This window comes from Monodon monoceros, unplaced genomic scaffold, assembly GCF_005190385.1.
Source record: "Monodon monoceros isolate NGI ecotype Baffin Bay Population unplaced genomic scaffold, NGI_Narwhal_1 Super_Scaffold_1, whole genome shotgun sequence".
Taxonomy (NCBI): Eukaryota; Metazoa; Chordata; class Mammalia; order Artiodactyla; family Monodontidae; genus Monodon; species Monodon monoceros.
This window is the reverse complement of record NW_021703765.1, coordinates 86,737,166-86,752,560: the sequence shown is the minus strand read 5'-3', so window position 1 is coordinate 86,752,560 and position 15,395 is coordinate 86,737,166. Positions and strand designations below refer to the sequence as shown.

At 50.0% G+C, this 15,395-nt stretch overlaps 2 protein-coding genes across 2 annotated transcripts in view; one reads left to right on the top strand and one right to left on the bottom strand.

Moving 5' to 3' along the window:
- Positions 1 to 967: 967 nt before the first annotated feature.
- On the bottom strand, positions 968 to 10,664 carry PXMP2 (peroxisomal membrane protein 2). The gene is given in 6 exon segments (XM_029234520.1): positions 968 to 1,619; positions 4,106 to 4,225; positions 7,067 to 7,182; positions 7,185 to 7,228; positions 8,738 to 8,854; positions 10,543 to 10,664. Coding segments are annotated over 6 exon segments (588 nt in total). The 3' UTR covers positions 968 to 1,550.
- Positions 10,665 to 10,981: 317 nt separating this feature from the next.
- Positions 10,982 to 15,395, top strand: part of POLE (DNA polymerase epsilon, catalytic subunit) — a 56,418-nt gene continuing 52,004 nt past the window's right edge. The window contains exon 1 of the mRNA XM_029229615.1: positions 10,982 to 11,070. Within this exon, the coding sequence (XP_029085448.1) occupies positions 11,009 to 11,070 (62 nt within the window). The 5' untranslated portion in view covers positions 10,982 to 11,008. The remainder of the gene's footprint in view (positions 11,071 to 15,395) is intronic.

The following is a 15,395-nucleotide window of genomic DNA, read 5'->3' as shown; positions in this document are numbered from 1 at the left end:
TCCCTGCCCCACCCCCCCACCCTGGGCAAGAAATGAAAAGATTCCTCTCTGGGTAAACTGACCAGCCCAGGAGAAAATACCTCAGTTATTGAAAATGGGTGGTCCCCAACAAAACTGGGTCCCAGGCTTCCCTGGTGGCATAATGGTTAAGAATCCGCCTGCCAATGCAGGGGACACGGGTTCAAGCCCTGATCCAGGAAGATCCCACATGCCGTGGAGCAACTAAGCCCATGCGCCACAGCTACTGAGCCTGTGCTCTAGAGCCCACTAGCCACAACTACTGAAGACTGCACGCCTAGAGCCCGTGCTCCGCAACAAGAGAAGCCACTGCAATGAGAAGCCCATGCACCGCAAAGAAGACCCAACGCAGTCAAAAATAAATTAATTAATTAATTTTAAAAAAAGAAAAAAAAGATCAACATGGACTTCCCTGGTGGTCCAGTGGTTAAGACTTTGACTTTCAGCGACTTCCCTGGTGGCACAGTGGTTAAGACTCCGTACTCCCAATGCAGGGGGCCCGGGTTTGATCCCTGGTCAGGGAACTAGATCCCCCATGCCGCAACTAAGGAGCCGGCAAGCTGCAACTAAGACCCGGCACAACAATGACGACAACAAAAACTTCATCTTCCAGTGCAGGGGGTGTGGTTTTGATCCCTGGTCAGGGAGCGATGCCTCTCAGCCAAAAAACCAAAACATAAAACAGAAGCAATATTGTAACATATTCAATAAAGATTTTAAAAATGCTCCACTTCAAAGAAAAAATCTTAAGAAAAAAAAAGAGAAAGAAAAGGATCAATAGACATTTCAGGAAATCCTGATAGGGTAACACAAAGATCAAACAGGGGAAAAACAAAAAGCAAAAAACCCTGAGAAAATAGAAACAGCACGCGAGACAGAAAAAAATTCAAAAAATATATAATTAAGATCCCAAGAGGTATTGTATCCATGAAATAAGGATGGGAGGCAATCAGGAAGGAACGTTCTAAGAATGAAAAAGAAGGGAGGGAGGGCTAATGTAAATGACCAACAGGAAAGCAGACCCCGCTGCTGAAAGGGTGGCATACAGGGCCTCTCAGCAGGTCAGGGCAAGTCCTGGTCTAGAGGGGCCCGTGTCCTATGGGGCCAGGTAGCCAAGCAGTAGTATTGTGATATATGTTACCACAATTTTTTAAACGTTTTAAAAAATCTGAGGGCAGCCCTCTGATCACCCATTTCTTTCAAAGCAACAGCAATTATTCTGAAAAATTAAAATCACCACTGAAAAAACTACGTTATAGTTTATTGTGATCCTAATTCAATCCAAGGTGAGAGGTGAAATCATCTCTACTGTATTTTAAGTTTCTTAGGGGAGCACCACCTGAGGACAGGGACCACCTTTTTAAAAGCGGATTCTGACATTCAGAGATTTCTGTTTCTCCATCCATCATTTTAGGGTCATCTTGAATCACATGATCTAGAGGCAGGCTGGGTTGTTCCCGCTCTCTCACCCGCACCCTCCTCCCCCCTCCCCCCACGTCATCAGTGTGTCTGAGGACCTCTCCTGGTCATCTTCACTTCCGCAGAGAGGCCAAGTAGGTGTGCCAGAACAGAGCCGCCAAGTCGGCACAGAGCACCTGGAACTGCCGGAGAGAACACGGGCTGCAGTAAGAGCAGGGCCCCGGGCATGCTCATCAGGCACCCACCCCCCAGGACAGAGCTGTCGCGGGTCAGTCCACGCACCCACTGCCATACCTGCTGAGCCTTTACTGCGTACAAGGCACTGTGCTAGGGGCCCAGCAGAGAGGGGTGAGGACAGTCCCTGCCTGATGGTGTTTACGGGACAGCAGGGAAAATACTCCTTCACTGAGCACTTCGGCTCCTGGCTCAGCCTCTCACCCCAGGACCAGCCATGCAGGTGGCCTCACCTGGCTCCTCCCTGACAACCCCACGACCTGCTCTTCACCCTAACCCATCCTATGCCATTACCCTGCTTCTATGATCTGACAGGCATACTCCCACCTGAAATCACCTGTAGTCAATTACTGGGTCTCCCAGGCACATAAGCTCCATGAAAGTAGCAGTCTGGTCTATCTCATTAGTCACTGTAGCCCCAGAGTCTAGAGCAGCAGGGCATATAGCAGGTGCTCAATACATATGTGTTGAATAAACTCCCTGCCCCTTAAGCACGCGCCGGCAACCACCTTTTAGGAAGGTCTCTAACCCCGGGCTTGCAGCACTGTCCCTACACTAGTCAGAAGGACTCCATTTTCCAGCCTCTCTACTTTCCCTGCCGTAGACCCTTCCACGTCCTCAGCCGGTCTGTCTTCTCATGTCTTTACTTCATCTTCTATATGCCTTAGAACCACAGTGCATAGCCCTGGTTTCCTTCCCTTCTTGTTCCTCAGATGCACTCCCTGGAAAAACCTAGATCCTCCTGCCTTCTCACCTGCCTCAGGCCCCAGGCCCCTGCACATAAGAGTCTTCAGCCTCTCCTGGTTCCCGTCTCCAATCAGCTTCCTCTCCTATCCTCCGCAGCACCAAGGTGACCACTTCTTTACTCCCCTCAAAATACCCATCCCCCCAAGCCTCCCCACCCCTCCTCCTCCCAGAGGGAAGACAAGGTGTGGCCGGGGTCCCCAGTGAACAGTGACCTCCTCTCTCTGCTGTGCTCACAGGGGAGGCGAGCCTTCCACCTGAAGTGCCTCTCTGCTTACGCTGCAGTCCCACGCCCACCCCCGGCACTGGGGCAGCCTGGGGTGCCACCTGCATGCAGCGTGGCCACTCTTCTCCTAGCTGCAAAACCTTCTCCTCCCCTGGCCCACTGCTAACTGCCATTTTCCCCTCCGCTTCCCAAAAGTCCGAGAGACTTTTTTAGACTTGTAGTTTATCTTCTACCTCCCCACCCACTCATCAGTTCTCAGCCACCTGGCTTCAGCCCCATCGAGCCACTGAAGCTGCTCTTGGGAAGGCCATTTTTAAAGCCAATGGAAACGTTCCGATTTTTATTTTGATTTAACTTCCTGCAGCATCAGCTATTGCTGTCCATCGCTGCCTCTGGTTTTCTGCTACCCCTTGGGGTGTGTGTGTGTGTGTGTGTGTGTGTGTGTGTGTGTGTGATTACCAAGCCCGTCCCCTCCCTCTTCCCACCCTTGCAAGGTACCTCTTTCCCAAGGGGGCTCTTGTCCCAGGTCTCTTTCTCTCCTCTCCCTAAAGCAGGATGGAAATCAGCCTGTATGAGCTAGTTTCAGGTAGGTTACTTAAATGGTGTGCAGAAAAGGGTTAACACAGCAGGCCTGAGGCCTGGGAATCCCTGGAAAGGCCTGTTTGAGAGGCTGGTGCTCGGCTGGTGTCTGGGAACTTGGATTTCATGTGGGGTTCCTGCCTTTCCTCCCGGGGTGTAGGGAACTCTGGTGCAGGGGGCGGTGCCCATGTGCCCAGCCCCCATTAAACCCTGGGCAGAAACGCCACGTGCCTGCGTTTTGCGGGTGGGTGAGGGCTTGCTCTGTGTGGTCCTCAGGGGAGGGAGGGAGGGAGCACAGGGTGCCAGCAATGGATTCCCAGGATCCAGCTGTACATCCTGGCTGCGTGGCCCTCATAAACTTAGGCTGTGAGCCCGTCCACCCGGCAGTGGTCTTGGGACCCAGACACAGATGGGCTGTACTGGGTGTGGAGGCAGTGGACACTGGCAGGGCCTTCAGCAAACCGGAGGGCGGCCTCACTGCAGCCTGCCTGCGGCCTGCGGTCCCGCTTGCAGAGGTTCCCCACCCAGATGCTCCGACCCTCGGCTCAGAGCCCCTTGCCCCGCCCCGGTGTGGCCCTGACATCCCTGCAGGTGAGGCTGCCCTCCCGCAGCTTTGTGGGCGCGGGCTGCAATCCAGCCCTAGAAAGCCGAGCGCTGCCCGGGACGAAAGGGCGCAGCGTGGACGCCGCTTGGGAGGCCCCTCCTTCTATGTCACTTTGCCTGCCAGAATCCAGACCGGTAACGATTCCGGGCGAAGAGGAAAGCCCCAGAAGGAATCCGGAACTTGGGGTGACCCTGAGGCTCGAGAAAGAGAAGGCTGGCGGGGGTGGGCTTTGGGGGAGCTCGAAGCCCCTCTCTGGCCCCGCGGTGCCGGGCTGGCCTTACTTGCAAAGGGACTTAGTTGACGTTAATAAACTGCACTCGAGTCCAGACTCGCCAGTTCATCGGCAGCGCCGGCCAGAATCCTCTCTTCATCTTCGCAGTGAAGGTGGCCGCGTCCTTCCCCTGGAGAGTGGGGAACGCAGGGGGAAACGCAGACCGTGAGCAATACCGGGGCCCCAAAGCCTGACACAGTGATTTCTTTAAAACTGCAGTTTGTTCCGTTCATATGGACACAGCACACATGTGTGCTTGAGCAGCGGTGCAGCAAGGAGCTAACAATCCAGCAGGAAAATCATCAGAACAGCACTCACACTGTGCACGCCCTTCGCCCATGACCCCTGAGAGCCGAGCTGACGATGTGATTCACGCTGCTGGTCTGGGCACCAGAACTGCTCTGCTGATGGCTCAGCTGTCAATTCTTTCCAAAATAATCTCCAAAGCTGATGCATTTCCAATCAAAAGTTGTCAGGAGCTTTTAAAAAATGGACCCCAGTAAATTGATTCTAATTGTCATCTGGAAGGATAAATGCATAAGAATAGCCATCTTGAAAAAGAATAAGAAAGGAAGGCTTACCTTACTAGAAATTTTTTAAAATGCTGTAAAATTATGGCAATTAAAAAGTCTAGTAGCAACAGCCCAAAACAAACCAAATCATGGAAATGTGGAAATGAATAGAATCCAGCAAAAGAACAAAGAGTCCAGATAATGGCCTGTACACATGGGAATGAGAATATGATAAAGTTAACATTTTCCTATACTGGGGACTGTTCAATAAATGGTAACGAGGCAGTTTGCTATCTAAGTGGAAAAAACTAAGACTGAAGTATATATCTCACTATATTAAAAACAAACACATAATACTAGAGGAAAGTATAGGAGAATATTTCTATTATCTTTTGGCCTATCAAAATGTACAAAAAAAATCACAAGAGTAGAAGAAGAAAATATAGGAGAATATTTCCATTATCTTCCTTTAAGGAAGCCTACAAAGGAAAAGAATGACAGATTTGAATGCATGAATTTTTTAAACTCCTGTATGGAGAAAGCCACCATAACACCCTTTATTTATATAACTTATGCAAACAATTTAACTTTATATGAAGTTAAAAGACAAACACCTGGGACTTCCCTGGTGGCGCAGTGGTTAAGAATCCGCCTGCCAATGCAGGGGACACGGGTTCGAGCCCTGGCCCGGGAAGATCCCACATGCTGCGGAGCAACTAAGCCTGTGCACCACAACTACTGAGCCTGCGCTCTGGAGCACGCGAGCCACAACTACTGAAGCCCGCGTGCCTAGAGCCCATGCTCCGCAACAAGAGAAGCCACCACAATGAGAAGCCCGCGCACCGCAACGATGAGTAGCCCCGCTCGCCGCAACTCGAGAAAGCCTGCGCGCAGCAATGAAGACCCAATGCAGCCAAAAGTAAATTAATTAAAATAAAAAAAGTGTAGGGAAACAAACTTCACACAGAGGGAAAAGCCACAAGGGTTAGGAGCTCTCAAGAGTCACAAAACCTGTGTCTGAATCCTGACTCACGGACTCGTTACACGACCTCAGGCCAGTGTTTACCCTGCAAATAACTGAAGGCCTCAGCTTCCTCAACCGTCAGGTGGGGTTGATGTGAGGCTCAAAGACCTGAAGCACTGGATGCAGAGCTTGGAACAAGGCAAGTGCTCAATAAATGTCTGCTGATGCTATTATTCTGCACCACTGCAGGGAGGACAGAAAACGACAGCCTTTTTTGGACAATTCTAGGAATTAACCAAGCAGGAATCCTTGCACAAAAGGGACAGGCATACGGCGGGTGGAACGGTCTGCAGCCTGTAACGCAACGTCTGCATCACAGAATGCTGGAGGCAGAAGCACCTGTAGTGTGCGTGCCGTATGGATAGTGTGGTCCCACGTGTCTCATGATGTGGTGGGTACTTTATGCACTTTGGTAACATTTGCCATATACGTAGAGGCAAATGTTTTTGTTTAATGGAAATATACTCCTTCCTATTTGGAAGGAAAAAAAGGGAGAAACTGCTGTGGTACCCTCACTCCTAATATGGGCACCCTCTACTTTCTCCTACCTCTGATTTCCCAAGGACTTCCCAAATATTTCTTTTTACTATCAGGGATTTATTAGCAATCACAGTGAAGTTTAAACATCTTTTCTACTGCCCACCAGGGTCACTTTAGACAGCATGGGTGTTCTCCTTACTAATAAGAACTTGAGGTGAGGTTTCAAAATAAAACCCAAGTGAGAAGCATTCACCTGCTGTGACTGGTTGAACGAATTACTTTCAGGGCAGAACATGACACGTCTCGGGCACGGAGGTGGAGAGGGGATGGTGAGGGAGCCAGTTAGTGGAGTGAGGTTGGGCAAACACACCTCCCAGGTCTTCCGTTGTGATGTTAAGTCTACACTGGTAAGTTGCCTCTTCAGAGCACTTGTGATGTCCAGACCCTGAGTGACCACAGGCTTCTGCAAGGCCACTAGGGGGCTGGAACTTCCGTGCCATGGATCTCTCTGGCAGTCTGGTGAAGCCCATGGACCCACTTCTCAGAATCATGTTTTGTAATGTATAAAATAAAATATGTGGGACTACAAAGAAACCAATTATACTGAAGTACAGCTATCAAAATATTCAGAAAAAATTTTATGACAGACCAGTATATATGCTTCTTTACTAACACATTCAGTGCTGACACTTGCCAGCAGGTGTAAGGAGTGATAAGCATCACTGATACTCTGGGCTATAACTGTGACAATGGGCGTGTGACAGCCCACTCTCTGGGACGGCCACCGCAGGCCAACAGATGCTGCTAATACGACTGTGCTTTGCTTCTGACGTTCACAGAGGACAATGTGAAACTTAAGTTTGAGTGTAAAGTTCACAGACGCTCTGAATTCCAACCACAGCATCCCTGTGCCAAAGAAGAGCTGGCCTGCATGAGTGCTGTGGCAGAGACCAACCTCCAGGGAGTTCACGATGAGGAAGAACGATGACAGGAAGGCAGGTGCGAAGAGGAGGCGGCCCAGCAGCAGCCTCGTGATGCCTGCCGAGGGGGCCTCGGGAGGGATCCAGTCCCCACGAAGAGGTAGAAGGAGTGACCCAGCGGCCCTGTGAAAAAGAACCTGAGGCCCGCGGTGGGGCTGAGCTGGACACACCCATCCTGGGGCCAGCTTCACCCCCAAACCCCAGACCCTAAACCCTGAGTCCCTTAGCACTGACCGCACAGGTCTGTGTGGCCCTTCTAGAAAATACGCTATGACTCCTCTCCAAGCATTCTTTTTTGCCTCTGACAGACCAGGCTTGTTCCTGACCCCAGCTGTCACATGGCTGGCTCCTTCTCAACATGTTGGCTTGGAGAGTTCCTTCCGACTGTCCTGAATAATGAACCCACCACCATCCCAGCCACTCTCTACTCCAGGCCCTGTTTCATTTTCTTCTGAGCACTGATCACTGACTGTCATGGTCTCATTTGCTTAGTTATATAGTGCCCTCTCTTCACCCCTAGAAGGTAAACGCCACAAGACAGGATCGTGTCTGTCTGTCCACTGCTGTGTCTGCAGTGCCTAGAACAGGGCCTGGCTCAGAGAAGGTGCTTGGTAAATAATGGGAGCATCCCTGGTGTCAGAACTTGTCATCAGTCGCTCTTGGATCATTATCAGGGCTGAAACCTGGTGCTGTGCACTGGCTTGTCTGTATCAGGATTATTCATTGCAAAGAGCACAGAGTACTCAGGAGAGAACTGAACCCAGCCACCACGTCTACAGGGAAAACAGACCGGAGGCTCCATAGAATCCAGAATCAAAAGATGGGCAAGGGCCCAGGGGCCTCCCAGCTCGACAGTGAAAAGTCTTTAAACAAGCAGTTCTCCCCTGTCTTTCCCTACCCTTTCACAGAATGTTAAGTGGCCCAGGGCAGGGCTTCTCAGGAGGAAGAGAACGGAAGTCTTGAGGATGGAAAATTGTGATTGGATGACCTCCCAGGTGATTCTGATACACTCCCCCCTCTCTGGGGGGATTAGGACTTTAAACATGTTATGGAAAAAGCTGAGATAACTCGAGTTAGCATGCTTACAAAATGTTATTTGTGAATTCTGAACTGAAAAAAATCACTCTTGTTGCAAAAGACTTCCAAATAATCCATCTATACAAACACTATTGTTGGCCAGAGAACTCAGGGTGGATTTAATAGGTAAAACTTCCGAATCTCTGTGCTTCTGCAATTCAAAAAGTGGTTCAGAAATGACAATTTTCAGGATACGTACGTATTTCTTTTCTGGATGTTTATGCTATGAAAATAACAACAGAAACTAACTGGTCACATTCGAGTCTGTTTTCCTCTTTCAGGGTCTTTGGGTCTTGAAGTCTGATTTTAGGTTCAGGTGACCTATCTGCTCTCAGGTTTCTCAGCCCAATTACAATGGCCACCCTCACCCATGCAATTCAAAACAAAAACCAAATGAAACTATAAAATAAGTGAAGCTAATGTTATCCACCATTCTGACTTTCTCCCATGATGACTTCGATGCTTCTTAAAAAACTGTTTTTCTGAGGTAGATAATTCCAGGTCTTGATATCCTAGCTTTGTCGCACTTAGCCTGCTACTGGGTAAACCAGCCCCTTTATGGAACTCACCCGTAAATGGCATATCTGAGAGGCCCTCTGACATCTAGCTTTTGAGAGCAGTTTTCTTTTTCCTGATTCTTCTCAATCAACTGGGCCAGGAAGTTCCCAAGTGCTGACAAAATGCCACTGTGGACAGAGAGGTATTCAGAAAACGTGCAGGAGGGCATCTGTTCTTGCACGTAATTAGCATGGCGGTTCTAAGAACATGCTGGGGATGGATAGAGATGAACCCTTATCAGAGCAGCCGAAATGTAAGGTCCCTACATGAAAAGGTGGAGACGGCAGAATTTAATATACACACAGGAGCACAGTAAGATTTCCATCTGGTGGGTGGTATCAGTGTCATATCCTGATTGTGATGTTATCCTATAATTTTGCAAAAGGTTACCATGTGTGGTTATAAAAGGGCAACAGGAGGGATCCTTATGATGAAACTTTTCTGTATTTTGACTATGGTGGTGGATATACAAACCTATACATGTGATAAAACTGCATGGAATTAAACACACACTCACTCATGGACGAGTACAAGAAAAGCTGGGGGAATCTGAATATGACCTATGGGCTGTATCCATGCCAGTGTCCTTGTTGGGATACTGTACTACAGTTTTACAGAATGTTGCCAGTGAGGAAAACTGGGAAAAGTATACAAGGGATCTCCCTGTATTATTTCTTACAACTGTATGTGAATCTACAATTGTCACAATAAAATTTTCAAATAAAAAGGTGGAGACAGGCCCAGTTGCTCAAAGGCTTGGTCTATAGCTGCGTTCTGAGAAGTTCTCTAAGCTATAAAATCCAAAATTCTTAGAAGGGACAGTAAGGAGCCTCTTGATCTGGTCCTTGGCTACTTCTTTCTCATTGTCCCCCTTGCTCACTGTTCATGTTCTCCAGGGACACAGACCCACCTTCCACTCCACCATTACTAGCTAGCTCCTCCCTCAGAACCTTTGCACCCACTGTTTAAATGTCACCTCCTCAGATAAAAACTGCCCTGACCACTTTATCTGCGTTATACATTTATCTGCTTTTTGTCTAGTTCTTTACTAGAATACAAGCTCCATCAGGGTAGGAACTTACTTATCTTAATCACCGCTAATGCTCCTCACACAGGAAGCAGCTGTGCACAAGTATGAACGGCTAAATTAATAAAAGGGGACAAACTTATAAAGTCGACTAATTGAAAGTAATGAAGGGGGGATGTCTCACAAAAAGCTCAGTACTCCAAATCAAAGGGCCGACCTAACCGAGCACCGAGAGCGCTGTGTCGGCTTTCTCCCACATGCAAAGCTGCCAAAGAAAACAAGCCTTAACACCTCCCACCCCGTCCAGGCTTCCCGCGCACTTCCTAAAGGCGTTCACCTCAACCCATTCTAGTTCATTCTAGTGCTCAAAACAAGAGCAGGTACTAACAAGCCAGAAGGTAGCAGCGGACGCCGCGCAGGCTGGCGGGTGACAGACTTCTCCCCCGGGCCCCATTCACCCCGGACGGCCGTCACCTCCGGGGCAGAGGGGCTGGAGGCCCCGAGGTCTGCAGGGTCCTTCAGCTCGTGCACTCCTTTAGTCTGGTCCCTGGGTCCACGTTTTAGGGTGTCTAAGAGTCCCACGGTTCGGAACCGAATATACGGTACGGCACGTGCTGAGCTTTCTGGTTAATTTAAGGCCTCTGGAGGGTCATTTTGACGCACCAGATTTTGCCTTTCACGCTCAAACCCCCACGTTGGATGCACCTATGGGGCTGCGTCACCGGGCCGTCCGAGCTCCGGGCCGCCCCTCGCCCAGGCCCGTCCCCTCCGCCGCCGCTCCGCGCCGACCTGGTGGTCGCCTTGGTGAGCACCGGGTAGAGCCGCAGGAGGCGCAGGTACTGGGCGAGCGCCCGCCGCGGGAATGCCCCAAGGTCGGCCTCGGCCGTCAGCTTCGACGCCGCCGGCGCCATCGTCTTCCCGGCGTAGCGCGGGCGGGGAACACCGACCCCACTGGGCTCCGGGTGCGGCGCAAGAGGCTGGGACGGCCGGACATTTCCCGCCCCGCCGCGAGCCGCAGTGCCTCCCGAGACACACCCCTCGGTGCGCCGCGTGAGCCTCCGCGCACTTTTCCGCGAGTCCCTAACGGGCCACCTCCGCCTCGGGCGCCGGCGGCGATTGGAGCTCGGCGGGGCGGGGCGCATCGAGCCTTCTGATTGGGCGATGGGGTGCTTCCGGTCTCTCGCGAGAGTTGGTGGGAGCGCGCCAAATTTTTACGGGGAAGCTGAGGCGGAGGAGTAGGCGCCAGCTCGAAGCTATGGTTCTGAGGAACAGCGGGCGGCGGCGCGCAGAGCCGGGCTCGGACGGCGAGGCCAGCCGGTGAGGGGGGGCCCGGCCTCCCGGGCGGGGGGCGGGCGGCGCGGGAGCGCCCCCTCCTCAGCGCGCGGGGCTTCCGCGAGCAGCGGCGAGAGTGCCTGGGGCGCTCCCCACGGCCGCCCGACGTGGGCTCCGGGTTGAGAGTCGGGCGTCTCTCCGCCGCCGCCCCTCGTCCCGGTGGTGCCACCTTGTCGGCGCCGTGTCCGGGGCCCTCGGCGAGCGGCCTGGCGGCGGCTCAGCAGGGACTGTGCGTCTCTGGGACAGGGCCGTGGGGAGGGACGCGCCGGAGCGGGGCTCGTGCGGGGCTGCGCTGCGGGTGCGTTCTCCGCGGGGGAGAAGCCCGGGGCCACGCCAGGAGCGCGCCGAGGCGGTGTAGCCTAACCTCGGGTCGGCACCCAAGCTCTGGGCGCGCGCTGTGGTCGGCGCGTTGTGTGCTCGAGTCGCGGCGGTGGAGGCGCGCAGCGTCGGCCTCCCGGTCCCGCCCGCTGCCTGGCGCGGGCCCGGCGGCCCTGAGCGCGGTGTGGCGCCGCTGCCGAATAGGAAGAGCCGCTGTGGACTTTGGGCGCAGCGCTCGGACAGTGTCGGTCCTGTCGTAAGCGGTCAGTAACGGTGGTTGTCTTTGTTACGGTTGCCTCCGTCGTTCGGGTTTTGTACTATCACGGGGTTAAAAGTGAGTTATGCGGCTCCTGAGAAAAGTTTTGAGAGGCGGTGTGGTCCAAGTGAGCAGTTTTCGAGTCCACTTAATCCAACACTTGATGCCAAGATAGAACCCAGGGTATTTGGAGGAACGTATTACTAGTACGGAGCGCCGCACGCCCGGGAGCAGTTCTCCGTAAGTAGCACTTCAGTCTTGACTGGGTAAAGATCTGGGCCTCAGACTGAAGTTACCTGTGTTCTCTAGCAGGGCCTGGAATACAGTTTTTCTGCGGTTTTGATTGAAGGTGGATCCAGAGATTTTAAAGCCATACCGTGCGGTGGTGTGTTGGTTTCCCACTGCTGCTGTAACAGACGACCACTTAGTGGCTTACAGTGTACCAGTGTATTCTCAGGTCAGAAGTTCTAAAACTCAAGATGGGGCAGGGCTTCTTTCGTTCTGAAGGCTTGAGGGGAGAATCTGTTCTCTTGCCCTTTGTAGCTCCTAGAGGCTTCTTTCTCCACCTTCAAAAGCAACACTGTCAGATCTCCAGTCTCTCGCTCTGATTTCTGGCTCCTTCGCGTAAGGACCCTTTATGATTGCAGTGGGCCCACCCAGGTGATCCCCTGAACGTAATCACACCTGCAGACTCCCTTTTGTCATGTAGGATAACACAGGTTCCTTGCATTAGGACATGGACGTCTGGGGGGGAAGGGTTGTCAAGTATCCTGCCTACAACAGGTGGCTGTAATCTTTTGTGAAAAGTAAGGATCCTAATCTTGAAATAGGTCATTCTGTTCTTCAAGTGGAGGTGATAGACCCAAGGACTACCTTCAGGCAAAGGAGTTTTTCTTAAGCACCTCTCTGACCACTTTTGTTTATAAGTTAATAACTAGTGAAATGTGTTACAGTAATTAAAGACATGAATTCTGCACAGGCTTAGTTCAGATCTTTTTTTTTTCTTTTTAATCTGGTCTCTATTTTGTATATTTAGCTTTCTTAGACTGCTTCCTTTCTTGGACTGCACATACATATTTTTCTCTGCTCACTGGTTTATAAAGTAGCTCATTTATTTACATTAAGATAAAAAGGCAGGACTTCCCTGGTGGTGCAATGGTTAAGAATCCGCCTGCCAACGCAGGGGACACGGGTTCGAGCCCTGGTCCGGGAAGATCCCACATGTCGCGGAACAACTGAGCCTGTGCACCACAACTACTGAGCCTGTGCTCTAGAGCCCGTGAGCCACAACTACTGAGCCCTCGTGCCACAACTACTGAAGACCGCGCAGCTAGAGCCCATGCTCCACACAAGAGAAGCCACCGCAATGAGAAGCCCTTGCTTGCCACAACTAGAGAAAGCAATGAAGCAATGAAGCCTCAATGCAACCAAAAATAAATTTTAAAAAAGACAAAAAGGCAAGGGATATCGATTCTTAGCTGTACAGTTTTGAGGAGTGCAGAATATAGTTGGCTTAGCTAATAAATAGGCCTTCTGCCAAAAATATATAGGGTCCAGAATCTCAGAACTGCAGTTTAAAGAAGAGACTAGCCTTTTTTTTTTTTTTTTTTTTTTTGGGCCGCGTTGGGTCTTTGTTGCTGCACGTGGGCTTTTCTAGTTGCAGAGAGCAGGGGCTACTCTTCGTTTCAGTGCGCAGGCTTCTCATTGCGGTGGCTTCTTTTGTTGCGGAGCACGGGCTTTAGGCACACGGGCTTCAGTAGTTGTGGCACGAGGGCTCAGTAGTTGTGGTGCACAGGCTTAATTGCTCCACGGCACGTGGGATCTTCCCGGACCAGGGCTTGAACCGGTGTCCCCTGCATTAGCAGGCCGATTCTTAACCACTGCTCCACCAGGGAAGCCCTAGCATTTGTGTTTTAAGTTGGAATGCTAATAAAATAATTGTTCTGTTTTGAAGATGGATAAGCCATAATTACTCTGGTCGATCTAGATGGGATCACACCTATGGAGTTAAAGATTGTGAACAATTTGGGATCATCCCAACCTCTGGAATCAACAGTTTTGGATAGTTCTGTTGGTGGAAAGTCTTCGTCAAGTACTTAAGGTTTATGATCAAATCTGTATGAAGAGTTATTTACAAAATCCTAACCAGAGAAAGGCTTGGGAAGTTTGAAGCAGATGTACTGAGCTGAGAAGTGATTTCCCTTCTCAGTTGAGATAGTTCCTCTCACACAGAACAATAATCCCCACCTTTATCCATATGTGGTTCTACTGACATCTAGACTCAGGCGTCCCAGAAGATACATCGTGTTTTTAAGGTACACTTTATTCTGCCACAACAGGTGAGTTTCTGTAACCCCAGTTTGCTCATATGTAGTTGGTAAACAGGAGAATATCAGTAAAATGTGGAGATTATATTGGTTCATTTGCAATTTTCTCTAGGCAAGGGGGTTGGAATCCGCAGTAGGGAAGGAAAGAGCTCTTGGCTGGAGTGTTGCACAGACATGTGCACTGTTGGCTCTGTTTGAAGAAAATTTCATCTGAGCGCCTGCACCAGGGCCTCCCTCCCATCTCAGGTGGCAGGCTACACTTTTCTCCTGTGCTCAGCAGTCATAAACCAGGACCTCTTCTCTCATGTTGTGCATTTAAACAAACAGCTCTGTAAAAACGTGGTTAATGACTTTGCTGTGTAGAAATTAAAGCTACCTTTCAATGTTTATAAACCAGGTAAAAGAGAAAACGGCCTAGCCTGGGTCACTGCTGTCTCTATACACTCAGGCACTGCAGACCTCCTTGTTGCACTTTGCTAGTGTGAAATGCGCTTTCCCAGATGTGCTGCAGCCACCTCAGTGTGTGTAGGAGTACTGTGCTTTATTTACATGTGCCTTGCACAGGGTAGTACCTGAAAAGTGTTCAGTCAATATTTTTCCAACTCAAATTACAGGACTTGAAAACACAGATGAATTAGTTCAAGTTATTTCAAATAACTCTGACATTACAGAATTTTACCTTGTAGATGACAAAAAACAGATATTCCCCTCTGTTTCTATTGATCTCTAGTAAATATCACACATACTATATCAAGCACCCACTCAGCTACAAAAAATCCTATCCTCACATCATGTGATTTAATCATCACTGCTCCTTTTTGGTAGAACTAGACTCCACTCCATTGGTCATTCATTTTTTCATACATAATACTGTGCTGCCAGCTTGGCATTTTTCAAAGCGCTTTTACGTTCATTGTCTCTAATGCTCGTGAAAATCCTGTGTGGTAGATACTGTTAATTACATTTTCCAAGAAACAAACTAAATTTGGGAACTAACATTTAAAAAATAAATAAACAAAGAAACAACTTTTTATTTGAGATAGTGGTAGATTCTTATGCAGTTGTAAGAAATTACCCAGAGATCCCTTAACCCAATTTCCCCCAGTGGTAGCATCTGATGTAACTAGAGTGCAATGTCACAACCAGAAAATTGACATGATACAACAATGCATGTACACTTATTTATGTGTGTGTGTATTTAGTTTTGTGCACTTTGTGTATTCATGACCACCACCACCACAATCAAGACGCAGAAAAGTTCTGTCCCAAGGATCCCTCATGCTACCTTCTTATAGCCACAGCCACCTCCCTTCCCGCATTCATGGCAGCTGCTAATCTGTTCTCCACCTCTAACTGTTATTTTAAGAATGCTATATAAGTGGAATAAAATACGCAATTTGGGGGAGTTG